A 13,384-nucleotide genomic window follows, 5' to 3' on the forward strand; every position below is an offset into this window, starting at 1 on the left:
CCAATGTAATATTTGCTGTATCAATGATAATAACTAGAGTATGATAGCGGTTAATATTTATTGAACACTCACTATGTGCCAAACGTTAAAAATAGCTTTTGCTGTGCAATGCAAAGCCCTGACCATAAGGAATGTCCCCTTTAGCCCTGCACAAGGGTGCCCACCCCAGTGTTTGCATCGTCATGATTCAGGGACGGGAGGGGATACTGCACTCACCAACGAGCTGTGGACCTCCATGCCTGGTAGTTGCTGTGACCTCTTCTGCAAAACGCAGAAACTGAGAGTAGGTTGGACCACATGAAGTTGTCTTTTTTTTTAGCCCCCCCCCCCCCTTAATGGTCAAATAATGGTAATTTCACATGGTCCAGCCATGGGGAGGGTTAGATGCTGATGTGCATGTAAAGAAGTGGTCCCCAACCCCCTGGCTGCAGACCGGTACTGGTCCATAGGCCATTTGGTACCAATCCTCAGAGAAAGAATAAATAACTTACATTATTTCCGTTTTATTTATATTTAAGTCTGAACGATGTTTTGTTTTTAAAAAATGACCAGATTCCCTTTGTTACATTCGTCTAAGACTCACTCTTGACGCTTGTCTCGGTCATGTGATACATTTATCCGTCCCACCCTAAAGGCCGGTCCGTGAAAATATTTTCTGACATTAAACCGGTCCATGGCCCAAAAAAGGTGGGGGACCACTGATGTAAAGGACTACAAGTGCCTTGAGCATAGTCAGGACTCAGTTAGCGGGACCCTTGTCATTGTTCCTGTTGTTCTTTCACCCTCTCATTTTTCTTCGCCAAACTTTCTGACCATAGTTAGCCTCTCCAGTCCCCCTCATCCGAATGTGGAAATGAACACAAGAACAAAGTGGCTAGAGAGTGGGCCAGGGACAGAAGCAAAGGGGCAGGACAGTTGCCCACACGGTGACCTGGATTGGGAAATAGAATTGCGAGGAGAGGTGTGTGTTGCTTTCTGCTCTCTACCACCGCTGTTTCTGTCCCCAGGTACACCGTGCTCCGGCTAATGATTCGGCAGAGGCTGGAGGAGATTGCTGAGACCCCAGAAACAATCTGAGCCACTAGAGGGAGGGGATCCAGATGCCGCTACGGCCGCCGTTGCCATGAGTAGACCCACAGGAAGCTGGGTGCCTTCTTTCCACAGAAGCACTTGTAAACCTCTCCAGCTCCCGACAAGCCACCACTTGCTGCCTGAATGGGGAAGCCAGCAGACAGCTCCCATCCTTAGACCCCCGCTCCTCTCCTTTCTTTCATTCACCAAGACTTTTGACCTTTGTTATAAGGAAGACCCAAAATGTGTGTGTGCGTGTGTACACACATGTCAGCACGTGTGCGTGCTCATATATATGTCCACATTCCTGCCTGATACAGTCACATGCAATTAAATTCCAAGCAACCAGCACAGGAGCCATGCTGGCTGATGTGCTGCTCATGGGCAGGAAAATTGGGGGAGTCACCAATCTGAGGGGTTTTAGGCTGAAGAAAAAATTTCTTTCCTCAAGTGCCTGGGAGCAGCCACACATATCTCCCTGTGTTTAGAAAGGGAAGAGGGCTCCGCAAGCTCACGTCTGGGGTACTGATGTTAGTAGAGATTCCCCTGTATGCCTAGATGGATTTGTGAATGTGAGAGCCTTCGAAATGAACAAAATAACAGCCCCGTGCACCAGGGCAGGTCTGATGGGAAGACAAAGATAAACCATCAGCGGGGTAGATGCAACAAGCCCACAAGGTTTTACACTGGAAGCTTCAGTTTTAAATAACAAAGATGTATGTGATGATCTACGTGGATTTCTGCAGAGTGGATGCTGCCTCTGTCTTCACCCACGTGGCCACCTCTAGGAGACCAGAGGGAGCCTGATGTTTCTCTCAGCACCCCAAGCTGCTGACCCCAACTCTTGGGTGTCTCCTTGAATTGAAGGAAGGATCTCATGGGACAGGCCTTGATGGTTTGCACATGGCACTGACTGGCTAGTGACACCTAGGCCTGGGTCTGTTCTGGGGTGGTAGCCAGAGAGTATGCCTCCTTAGGGAAATGGAGAGGCTCCTTGGTGACATGCTAGGCACCTGTGAGCCCGGCCCATTTTCCCATCATCAAACAGTCTTCCTGCAGGTGAAGCTGCACGTCTGTGTGTTGGAAGTCAAGGCTGAACGACGACTTGTCTTGCTGCTGAGTGTGGGGGTAGGGGAAGCTCTGGGCCGCCCTGTGCAGGCCCAGAGAGAGAGGAGCTGCTGGTTCACCTACTCTGAGCAGCCACCTCAGTGATCTTTAGAGCAGACCCCGGGGGTGGTGGGGGGAGGAACAGTCTGTCCCCGGTGGGCCTCATCGGGAAGATTGCCAGGCACCTGGACACTGTGCGACGGTTACTGTTGGAAGAGGGACAGACAGGTGCTTGGAGCAGGGTGCCTGGCTGTGGAGACCAGGCAAGGCCAGGAGCTCCTGACAGCAGGCGTCTGGGAGCCCTGTTGGGCTAGGGACCTCCCATCTCTTTTCCACCTCCTTTCCAAGGATGGTTTGGAGAGTTGGCCAGTCGAGGAGAGGAGAACCAGCGATCTGATCTGCAGGGAAGGCGGGTCATTTGCAGCAGAACCCTCCCTGCCCCAGGCACCCTCCTGCTCCCTTCCCACCCCTGTGGCCCTCCTGGCTGCTTTTAGATGGCTCACAGCTGTGGTCTTATTGTTGACTTTCAAAAAGATGGCATGCTGCCACCTGGCCCTTTGCCAGGGGTCTCTTAGCAAGCCTGCCTCCTCTGTAGGGACAGCATCAACAGCCCAGTGGGGTTCGGAGGAAATCCGGAGGCCTTCGTCTCAATCGGACACCTTGGTGGGCTTTGAAAAATGCACAGAGTTGGGGGGGAAAGAGTGGAGGGCAGGCTTCCTTTGTTACCAATGGGAAAGAGCAGTTTTGTAAATGCAAACATACTTCCTGAGTTTTGCATATGAGAAAATGACTTGGAAAACTTTTCTTCCAGTTATTTTCGCATTGAATGCTCAAAGCCTTGGAGGGCCCGGGAGAAGAATTTCCACCAAGCAAATACTACCGCTCACTTTTATTGGACAACTTTTTCTGGTTTATAAAAGTTCCCTTTAATTTGCACTAGCACTACGATAGATGTGTTAAATGTGGAAATGTTGTAAAATATAAGGTTTGCCAGATCACTTTCTAAGAAAGTGCCAAGGTAGACTCGGCTCTTTAAAAATGGGAGGTTGGGGTGGAAATGAGAGGAAACCGTATTTTACACAATACATTCCATTTAATGCAGGCCATACATTCCCATCTTGACCCACCCTATTCAGAGATCATTTCTCACGTCCTCATAACCGGATCGGGAATTTTGGAAAGGTTCTTTGAAGCAGCAGCAGCAGCTGAAACACCCCTTCTCCGCGGTGTGGAGCCGGATTTTCTCATGGGTATCACATGGCCCTGCAACTTTGAACTTCTAGGCTGATTTGTGTGGGCTTATGTAATTGCGTGCAATGAACCTGAAACTGTGTGAAGAACAAAGGCCAAATTATAGGGTTGGGATTTTTTTTTCAACTTATGAAAAGCAGTTGTAGCCACAACTGCTTTCTTTTGCTGGGGGCTTATGTTACAAGGTGAGCCAATGAAGAAAAACCTGAGTCTGGCTGGGAAGGGGGTCCCAGTTCCCCCAGCTGATGGTGAAATTAAGCACAAGGTCACATTCTCTGTGATCACCTTGGTGGGAAGGTATGATGAGTTCAATGGTGGGGGCGGGGTTACCTGGGGGAGGGACTAAGAAAAGCACAAAGGATGGGCGTGGCTGTGTGCAGGTGAGGATCGCGCACATTGGTCTCTAGCATGGACAGACTAAATGGGAGCTGAGGTTGAGGTGTGAGGATCTCAGATTAGCCACTCATCCACGAGAAAAATGCCGAGACCTTGAGGTTAAGATTTTAGTCTGAGACTCCTGTGAGAAATATTTACATCCTGCTCCCTATTGGAAAGAAAACCATACTTTCTCCAAGAGGTCGCCAGATAAAGACATTTTCTCATCAGGGTAGATAAGACTTTGGCATGTAATAACAAAAAGATAAAATAACTGTTCTCTGATGCAAAAACGTCTTGGCAGGAATCCTTCCCTGCAGAGTCAGATGGTTATTTCAGTGTCGAGGGTGGAATGGGCCACAGAAGGCAAGAGGCCCTTTTAAGAAAAGAGAAGCCCTCTCTCTTTTTAAAAGTTACTTCAAAGCCCAGTAACACCGAGAACATGGTGTCACAGATGCATCTCCAAGAGAGGAATTTCTATCTGAACAAGGGAATTTCAGTCTCATAGTGACCAAAACACGGTGTGGGGGCTGAGATAGAAGCATTTCCAATGCAGCAGCATGAATTTTTGAGAATCTACTTAAATTGTTTTACACAACATCTTGCTTGAATCAGGTGAGAAGAGAAATGATCTACTGAGGTAGAAATAAAAACAAATGTGACACCCCTTTCAGATGTAATTGGAAGCATTTACCCTGTTACGGGAGGTAATAGCGCCCCCTGTGTTTTCACTGAGCACAAACCATGGACAAGCTGCGAGGGGGAAGCCTCCACTGACTTTTGAGTCTTCCCTGCGGATGGGAGACTTGTTCCCCAGGCCAGTGGTTTCTGGTGTGTTTTTGCTAGTGTTTCTTATGGGGTTTCCCCACTTGTTTTAGCTTTGTGAAGTATTCTTTTCTTAATCTTAACTTGACTTTTAGCAATGGTACACGACCTGGTTTAATGTTTGGTTCTGAACTTATAAGTTGATGCATTTAGGTATCTTAACATAATTTGACAAAGGCTTCGTGGGGAGCTGTGGATTTCTGTAACATTTTGATATGTTTTAATGCACCTGACTTAGATCTTGTTGAATAAAGCACTTTTCAAGGAGAAGTCCCGCGTGAAGGGTCTGTGTGTGTGTCCGCTGGGTGAGGGGGTGTTTGTTACGGAAGGCTAGGGGATCAGAATGGAAAGTGTGCCCAGGGGGTAAGTGGATTTCCTAGGCCTAGAGTCCATGGTTTGAAGGGCTCAGATTTGGCCGGAACATTCCAATAAGTGAAATGAGACTGTTCCTGTGTGAGTCTTGAGTCCAGACCCTGGCAGAGATAAGAGTTAGGTGGAAAGAGATAGAAACTACTTCCTGACCTGTGGTGGCGCAGTGGATAAAGCATCGACCTGGAATGCTGAGGTCGCTGGTTCAAAACCCTGCACTTGTCTGGTCTAAGGCACATATGGGAGTTGAAGCTTCCTGCTCCTCCCCTCTTCTCTCTCTCTCTCTCTCTCTCTCTCCCCTCTCTCTAAAACGAATAAAATTTAAAAAAAAGGTATCGGAACTACCATTCAGCAAAGCTGGGTTTGTTTGTCCTGACTTGTTGGACCTAACTCACTGAACCTTAATCTAGGACTTGGTTTTCTTATCTATAAAATGGCCAAGCCACCCTGTGGAGGTGTGGGGACTGGGACTTGCCTCTATTGGAGGCGGTCACCAAGTGTGAAACCTCAGATTAGGGTCCAAGTTCTGCCCTAGAGTTAATTTTACCTGTCAATTTGGCTAGGCCATGGTCCCCAGGTATTTGGTCAAATACTAGTCTAGATGTTGCTGTGAAGGTACTTTTAAAGATGAGATTAACATTTAAATCAGTAGACTTGGAGTAAAGCAGATTCATTGTTGAAGGCCCTAAGAGGAGAAGACCGATCCTCTGAGGAAGGAAGGGGGCATTATGCCTACAGCTGCCTTTGGACTTGAGCTGCAAGATCACCTCTTCCCTAGGTCCGCAGCCTGCCTGCCTACTGTGTGTGCGAGCCAGTTCCTTAAACTAAATCTCTATGTAGACACACCCTATGGGTTCTTTTTCTGGAAAACTCTGACTAACACAGAGGAGTTATATGGTTGGTCCGTAACATTTGAATATGTGATTGACAATTATCTTCTTAGGAAACTGGCCATGACCATAAGCAATGACCAACATAATTTGATCTAGAAAAAGGTAACAACCAAGACAAGATTTTTTTGTTTGTTTGTTTGTTTGTTTTGTATTTTTCTGAAGCTGGAAATGGGGAGAGACAGACAGATTCCCGCATGCGCCCAACCGGGATCCACCCGGCACGCCCACCAGGGGGCGACGCTCTGCCCACCATGGGGCGATGCTCTGCCCACCAGGGGGCGATGCTCTGCCCCTCTGGGGCGTCGCTCTGTTGCAACCAGAGCCACTCTAGCGCCTGGGGCAGAGGCCAAGGAGCCATCCCCAGCGCCCGGGCCATCTTTGCTCCAAAGGAGCCTTGCTGCGGGAGGGGAAGAGAGAGACAGAGAGGAAGGAGAGGGGGAGGGTGGAGAAGCAGATAGGTGCCTCTCCTGTGTGCCCTGGTTGGGAATCGAACCCGGGACTTCTGCACGCCAGGCCGATGCTCTACCACTGAGCCAACCAGCCAGGGCAAGACAGATTTTTAACAATGCCCTCAAACAATGCTCTTTTTTTAAAAAGAGAAAAGTATAAATAAATCACTATTCCCTTTAAGTGTTTTTTGATTTTCTATATTTAGAGTTTTCACTCTAAGCGGTTGCTTTTTAGTTGCTGAATTAATGAAACTGGGTGAAATAGATGGGCAGACTGTTGGCATTGCCAAGGTAGGGGGATTTTTGTATTGTACAGCTTGTAGATGTAGATGTCTATGTAGGTGATCTAGACAAAATATAATAAATGGTCCACTTGGGGTCTCAGACTTCAAATCAGGCAGTAAGTCATATAGAAGTTAGAGTGCCTAAAACTATCCAACAAATGTGAGTAGCCTTCTGCCACAGGAGCCGGCAGTTCTTGGCTTGCTTTATGGAGACAGATTTCATGAAATAACTTGGTGTTGTCTATTTTAGGTAATGAAGTTGTTACTGAGTGGAGTTTGCTGCGAGCATAAGACTTGACTGTGGAGTTTTGAATACATTTGAATAAGTGTGGCTGAGATGCTTAGATGCAGGCAGACCTTTACTGAAAATTGAATTTGGATAAAATGGACATTGTTCTTCTTTTTTTATTTTTTATTTTTATTTTTTTAAAGCCAGTCTTTATTTTTCTTTAAGATTTTACTTATTTATTCTTGGGGGGGGGGGAAGGGGAGGAGGGAGGAGCAGAAAGCATCAACTCCCATATATGCCTTGACCAGGCAAGCCCAGGGTTTCGAACCTGCGATCTCAACATTCCAGGTCAACGCTTTATCCACTGTGCCAGCAGGTCAGGCTGTTCATTTTTTTTAAACCATGCAATATGCTTGACCAGGCGGTGGCACAGTGGCTAGAGCGTTGGACTGGGATGCAGAAGACCCAGGTTTGAGACCCTGAGGTCGCCAGTTTGAGTGCGGGCTCATCTGGTTTGAGCAAAGCTCACCAGCTTCGACCCAAGGTCACTGGCTCGAGCAAGGGGTTACTCAATCTGCTGAAGGCCCACGGTCAAGGCACATATGAGAAAGCAATCAATGAACAACTAAGGTGTCGCAATGAAAAACTGATAATTGATGCTTCTCATCTCTCTCTGTTCCTGCCTGTCTGTCCCTATCTGTCCCTCTCTCTGACTCTCTGTCTCTGAAAATAAAATAAAATAAAATAAAAAATAAAAGAAATATTTAACAAAAATAACCACCTGACCTGTGGTGGCACAGTGGATAAAGCGTCAACCTGGAAATGCTGAGGTTGCCAGTTTGAAACTCTGGGCTTGCCTGCTCAAGGCACATATGGGAGTTGATGCTTCCAGCTCCTCTGTCTCTCTCTCTCATCTCTAAAAATGAATAAATAAATAAAAATTTAAAAAAAAGAAAGAAAACAACCATGCAATATAAAATTATTACTCATGATTTAAGTTAATTATATGTTATGTAAATATGTAAGTTAACTATGTAAATATACACTTTATAAGTATGTAAGTTAACTTTAAAAGCTGTAAAACTGTAGGCCCATTGGTAGGGGCTGCAAATCCTAGTTTAGCTGCAGTTCCAGTTCTGTCTGTTGTTCTATTGTAATTATCAGTAGCGCCCCCTACTGCTCTCAAAATGTCCGAGGGTGGAAGATGAACGTGGTCTTCCACACAATGGCCAAACAGCAGCTTATCAATTTTCACATGTGAGGGTTTTAAGATGAAGCCATAGTTGGAAAAAAAATAGTTTAATAAAGAATAAAAGTTTATAAAGTCTAAACTTTATAAAGTTTAAAAAGTTAAGTTAAATTTTAGGATAGTTAAGTACATGTTTCAATGGAAGGCAAAATGTAATATGGATATTTCATATATCAATGTTTCGATAATGCTGATTGAAACATTCTTATATTCGAAAACCATTTTTCTTAGTGGAGTTTTAAAATTGGGTACGTTAACATTAATTCATGTCACCGTGCCCACACTTGCAGAACCATCTAAGGGTCAATAGCACCCAGGTTTGGGTCTTTTACAATATCCTCCGCAGAGAGAAAGCAGGCTCCTGGGAGGGTGGCTGGTGCCCAGCTTGGGGCAGACAGAACAGGACAGCGTGGGTGGGTTTTGCCAGTAGAAAGTCATTGTGTCTCAGGATATGTCTGGGGTATAATTTCAGTAACAAACCGCTGATGAGAACTCCCACACACAGTGAATATTGAATGTGTGGAACTATAAAAAGCCTGGGACCCAAAGCGATCCCAAGGAGAGATTCTAGAGGTAAGGGACATATTTACAAAAATGTAATGTGTTGTTCACTTACACTGTTCAAGTTTCTTAACCAAATTTTGGCAATAAGATGAGCTGTCACAAAAAAAAATCAGTTGAGGCCCTGGCCGGTTGGCTCAGAGGTAGAGCGTTGGCCTGGCGTGCGGGGGTCCCGGGTTCGATTCACGGCCAGGGCACACAGGAGAAGCGCCCATTTGCTTCTCCACCCCTCCCCCTCTCCTTCCTCTCTGTCTCTCTCTTCCCCTCCTGCAGCCGAGGCTCCATTGGAGCAAAGATGGCCTGGGCGCTGGGGATGGCTCCTTGGCCTCTGCCCCAGGCGCTGGAGTGGCTCTGGTCGCGCAGCAGAGCGACGCCCCGGAGGGGCAGAGCGTAGCTCCTGGTGGGCAGAGCTTCGCCCCTGGTGGGCGTGCCGGGTGGATCCCGGTCGGGCGCATGCGGGAGTCTGTCTGACTGTCTCTCCCCGTTTCCAGCTTCAGAAAAAAAAAAAAAAAAAATCAGTTGAAGTAGTTTGGGCAAAAGGTTTTGAGCTAACTAAGCAAAAAGAGCAAATTTATAACATCCATGGCCCATTAAGAGAAACCAACATGTAAAAGTTGAATTTAAAATGGCCATAAGAATCTAAAGAGAAATTATTAGCAATACTAAATAAATTTTGCACGGTTTCTAAAACAATGTAAATATATACACATTTATCTTATTTCTAGGTACTAGCAATAAAATTAGATTCAAAAATAAAATTTAAAAATGAAAAGATATACCTCATCCATGGATAACAAAAACAGCAGCTCTCCCCAAACTGATGTAAGTAATCCTAATAAAAAGCCGAGTAGGTGTGCCTTAATTAAAACAAAAAAGCCAAGTATGACTTTTTCATCTTTCTTTCTTCTTTTTTGTGGAAGGTAAAATAAAAATTATAATCATGAATATTAATCAGCCATTAGAAGTATAATTTAAAGTTTATTTAGAGACTTAGAAAGTATTGTTATTAAAACGAATAAAATAGCACGTTCAATGTGATTGCAGCCTTTGGAAAAGTTACCTCGGAGTGGAGCGGATTATGTTTTCTTTGTCTCTTCCTGGCTTTCTTTTCTCTATTTCTTTCTTTCTTTTTTTTTTTTAAAAAAAATTTATTTTATTGATTTTAAAGAGACAAAGGGAGAGAGGAAGAGAAAGACAGGAACATCAATCTGTTCCTCTATGTGCCCTGACCGGGCATCGAAGCGGCAACCTCTGCACTTCAGGAAGATGCTCTGACCAGTGGAGCTATTCAGCCAGGGCTTCTCTGTGTTTCTGCATTGGCTTTTGGATTAAAATTTCCTGCTTAGTCTATCTAAAAATATTAAAGTTCCAAAAGCACATATATATGCAAAAGCACAAAAAGGTCCAGCGGAAAGTCAAGGGATTAAAGCAGCCAGACTCCCATCTCACTGCTGAGATCAGTTTTCTCCAAGAAAGTGCGCACACACACACACACACACACACACACACAGAATGTGAGGATCACACCCCATGCCACGGCCTTTGAGGAAACCAGTCCCCTGATATCTTGGGCGTGCCGCAGCCTGAAGAACAGAGTCCCCTTGTGAGAAGCTGGGGGACTCCTGCGTTTAGGCTGTCACCCTGGACACCAAACTCACTTTCTCATTGTATTCTCAAAGCTATCATGGATTGGACAAACAAAAGCTTTCAAAAGGAGAAAAAATTACCTACTGTAAATTCTGGAAACCTGAGGTAGTCAGAATATGCTGTTAGATTGTCCTTCTTCCAGTGTCTTACATTCTGAAGGTCTCTTGATTACGAGTTGGGTACCAGGTGCCGTGCCTGCGTGGCTAACCAAGGCCTTGCATGGAAGATTCTGGATGTGTGCTTCACCCAACCTGGGCACACAGGACACCTATTATTCCTCTATCCTACCTCGTCCACCTTAAAAAGAAAAACTCAAATGTATTTATTTAGAATATTCATCACGGGAGCTCATTCAGAGACAATTTAAAAAACAGAAACAAAATGATAGTGATACCACAGCTTAAGCTAGAGTCCTATGCAGAAATCAAGGAAAATGCTTTATACAGCTGAGCAGCATAAGGTACTATATTTTCCTTTCTTAGCCAAGGCAGGGCTGACCCCCGGCTTCTAGCCCCCGGCTCCCACTTCTTAGTGATCATTCCCTTCTAAGCCCCTCATCTCAAGGTCACCATGTGTTTATGGATCATTCTGAAAGCACAGTTAGTGAACTGTGGAAGCTTTGGTTCTTTCCTCCTCATTTATTCAACAAAGGAAGCAATTAAGATCTCAGAACGAAAGGAGGGCGTGTCTGGGAAGAACTGTGTGTCCCAGGGGAGGAGCCTCAGTTGATTCAGAGGACGGAGCTCCCTCTGCGTGAGCTTTAAAGGCGTGCTGAGACCCTGGCCAGTTTGCTCAGTGGTAGAACGGATGTCCCAGGTTTGATTCCCAGTCAGGGGACACAGGGGAAGTGGCCATCTGTTTCTTCACTCCTCCCCCTCTCTCTTCTAACTCTCTCTCTCTCTTTTTTTTTTTGTATTTTTCTGAAGTGAGAAGTGGGGAGCCGCAAAGAGACTCCCGCATGGGCCTGACCAGGATCCTCCTGGCATGCCCACCAGGGGGCGATGTTTGGCCCATCTGGGGTGTTGCTCCATTGTAACCGGAGCCATTCTAGCCCCTGAGGTGGAGGCCATGGAGCCCTCCTCAGCACCCGGGGCCAACTTTGCTCTCATGGAGCCTTGGCTGCTGGAGTGGAAGAGAGAGATAGAGAGAAAAGAGAGAGGGAAGGGTGGAGAAGCAGAGGGCGTTTCTCCTGTGTGCCCTGGCTGGGAATCGAACCTAGGACTTTCACATGCTAGGCCGATGCTCTACCACTGAACCAACCCGCCAGGGCCTCTCTTCCTCTCCTGCAGCCTTGGCTCCATTGGTTCCAGTGCATTGGCCCAAGCTGTGAGGATGGCTCTGTGGTGCCTCTGACTCAGGTGCTAGAAATAGCTTGGTTGCCAGCATGGCCCCCAATGGGCAGAGCACCGCCCCCCCCCCAACTGGGGTTGCCTGGTGGATCCTGTTAGGCGTATGTGGGAGTCTATCTCTCCATCTCCCCACCTCTCACTTGGAAAAGAAGAAAAAATAAAGGCGTGCTGAAATTGCCCCTCAATTTTTTTGCTCCCCACCCAAGCGATTGCTCCAACTGGCCCCGCCTTGGGTGAGTGTCTACTCTCAGGTGATGGCAGATGGCCCTGTTTCAGATGTTTCACTTGGCTTTTTCTTCTCTAAGGAGTCCAGGCCATTGGGTATTTGGGGACACCTTTGAGTTAGTTTCCTTCATTCTTCTCAGTGCACACAGCTGTCAACCCAAAGGTACCTGCCAGGCAGAAGTAATGAGTGAAGGCATTTTGGGGACACACTGCTGAGTTTTCAGCCACCTGCCCATATTACAGAAACACTTAGCCCTGCAGGCTCAGGGCTTAACTTTTGCACCACCCAGCATCAGTTCCCTGGAAGGCTAGGCTTCCTTAGGCTGTGTCCGCAGGATGGTCTGTGGACTCATAGGAGGGGAGTTTACAGAGCCCAAGTCGGGGCTGTGCCGAGCCCTCCCTGCTGATGGCATTCGGCCTGTCCCTTTCATTCTGACTCACCTTTTGGCTGTGTTCCTGGGGCTCATTTTAGGGTCATACACTGGTGCCCACTAGCTGAACGCCCCCGGTCTTGGGACCCTCCATGTGAGCCTGGCCCTTCCTGACTTCTAGCTCCTGCTCATTTCCTGCTCATTCTCAGCTTGGACCCTTTGAACAGAGTTTCTCTTCCTGCCAAGATACTATAGGGTCTGACCAGGTGGTGGTGCAGTGGATAGGGCGTCGGACTGGGATGCGGAGGACGCAGGTTCGAGACCCCGAGGTCGCCAGCTTGAGCCCAAGGTCACTGGCTCGAGCAAGGGATTACTCGGTCTGCTGAAGGCCCATGGTCAAGGCACATATGAGAAAGCAATCAATGAACAACTACGGTGTTGCAACAAAAAACTGATGATTGATACTCCTCATCTTTCTTCATTCCTGTCTGTCTGCCCCTATCTATCCCTCTTTCTGACTCTGTCTGTAAAAAAAAAAGATGCTGTAGGAAGAGACACCAGCTGTTCTGCCATGACTACCTCATGCTTAATTTTTCAAATCTGCCCAAATGTCCCTTCTGCAAAGAGGCCATCCTATCACCCTAGTAATGTCCTCCTGCCCCAGTCACTCTCCATTACTTGAAAAAGTTCATTATTGAGATAAAATCTACATACTTCAAAATGCACCCCTGTTGAGCGTACAGCTTGGAGAGTTTTGACAAATGCACACATCTGTGTAGCAACACCCCAGTCCAGGATCACCCATTTCTCAGTGCCTTGTTAGCACATTGCTTTGTTTCGTCGACTTCGCCTCAGCTCCATCCAACACAGTCTCGTTGACTTGTTTGTTTGCTTTCTGTCTTCCCTTCTTCAATGGAAGCCCCCGTGCTTTCGCCCTCACGTCCAAGACAGCCTTCTTGGTTGCAATGAATGAATAAGTGAATGAGGAGCGTGTAACCCTCTGATGTCTGGTGCTGCAAACTCACCCAAGGGGTCTGCGGGTTAGGCACTGCCCTTCCCCTGGTGGAAGGGAATTCAAGATACAGGTCCCCTGCGGTGAGTAACGCTCAGTACCTCCGCCTCTGTGGGA

General features: G+C 46.8%; 1 protein-coding gene across 5 annotated transcripts in view; it reads left to right on the forward strand.

The window, feature by feature from the left end:
* RASSF2 (Ras association domain family member 2) overlaps window positions 1–4,899 on the forward strand; it is a 50,244-nt gene extending 45,345 nt beyond the window's left edge. For all 5 annotated transcript variants that reach the window (XM_066234790.1, XM_066234791.1, XM_066234788.1 and 2 more), the window contains one exon: window positions 1,008–4,899. In XM_066234790.1, the coding sequence (XP_066090887.1) occupies window positions 1,008–1,077 (70 nt within the window). In that variant the 3' untranslated portion in view covers window positions 1,078–4,899. The remainder of the gene's footprint in view (window positions 1–1,007) is intronic.
* Window positions 4,900–13,384: the final 8,485 nt, after the last annotated feature.

The sequence above is a fragment of the Saccopteryx bilineata genome, chromosome 6 (genome assembly GCF_036850765.1).
Source record: "Saccopteryx bilineata isolate mSacBil1 chromosome 6, mSacBil1_pri_phased_curated, whole genome shotgun sequence".
Lineage (NCBI taxonomy): Eukaryota > Metazoa > Chordata > Mammalia > Chiroptera > Emballonuridae > Saccopteryx > Saccopteryx bilineata.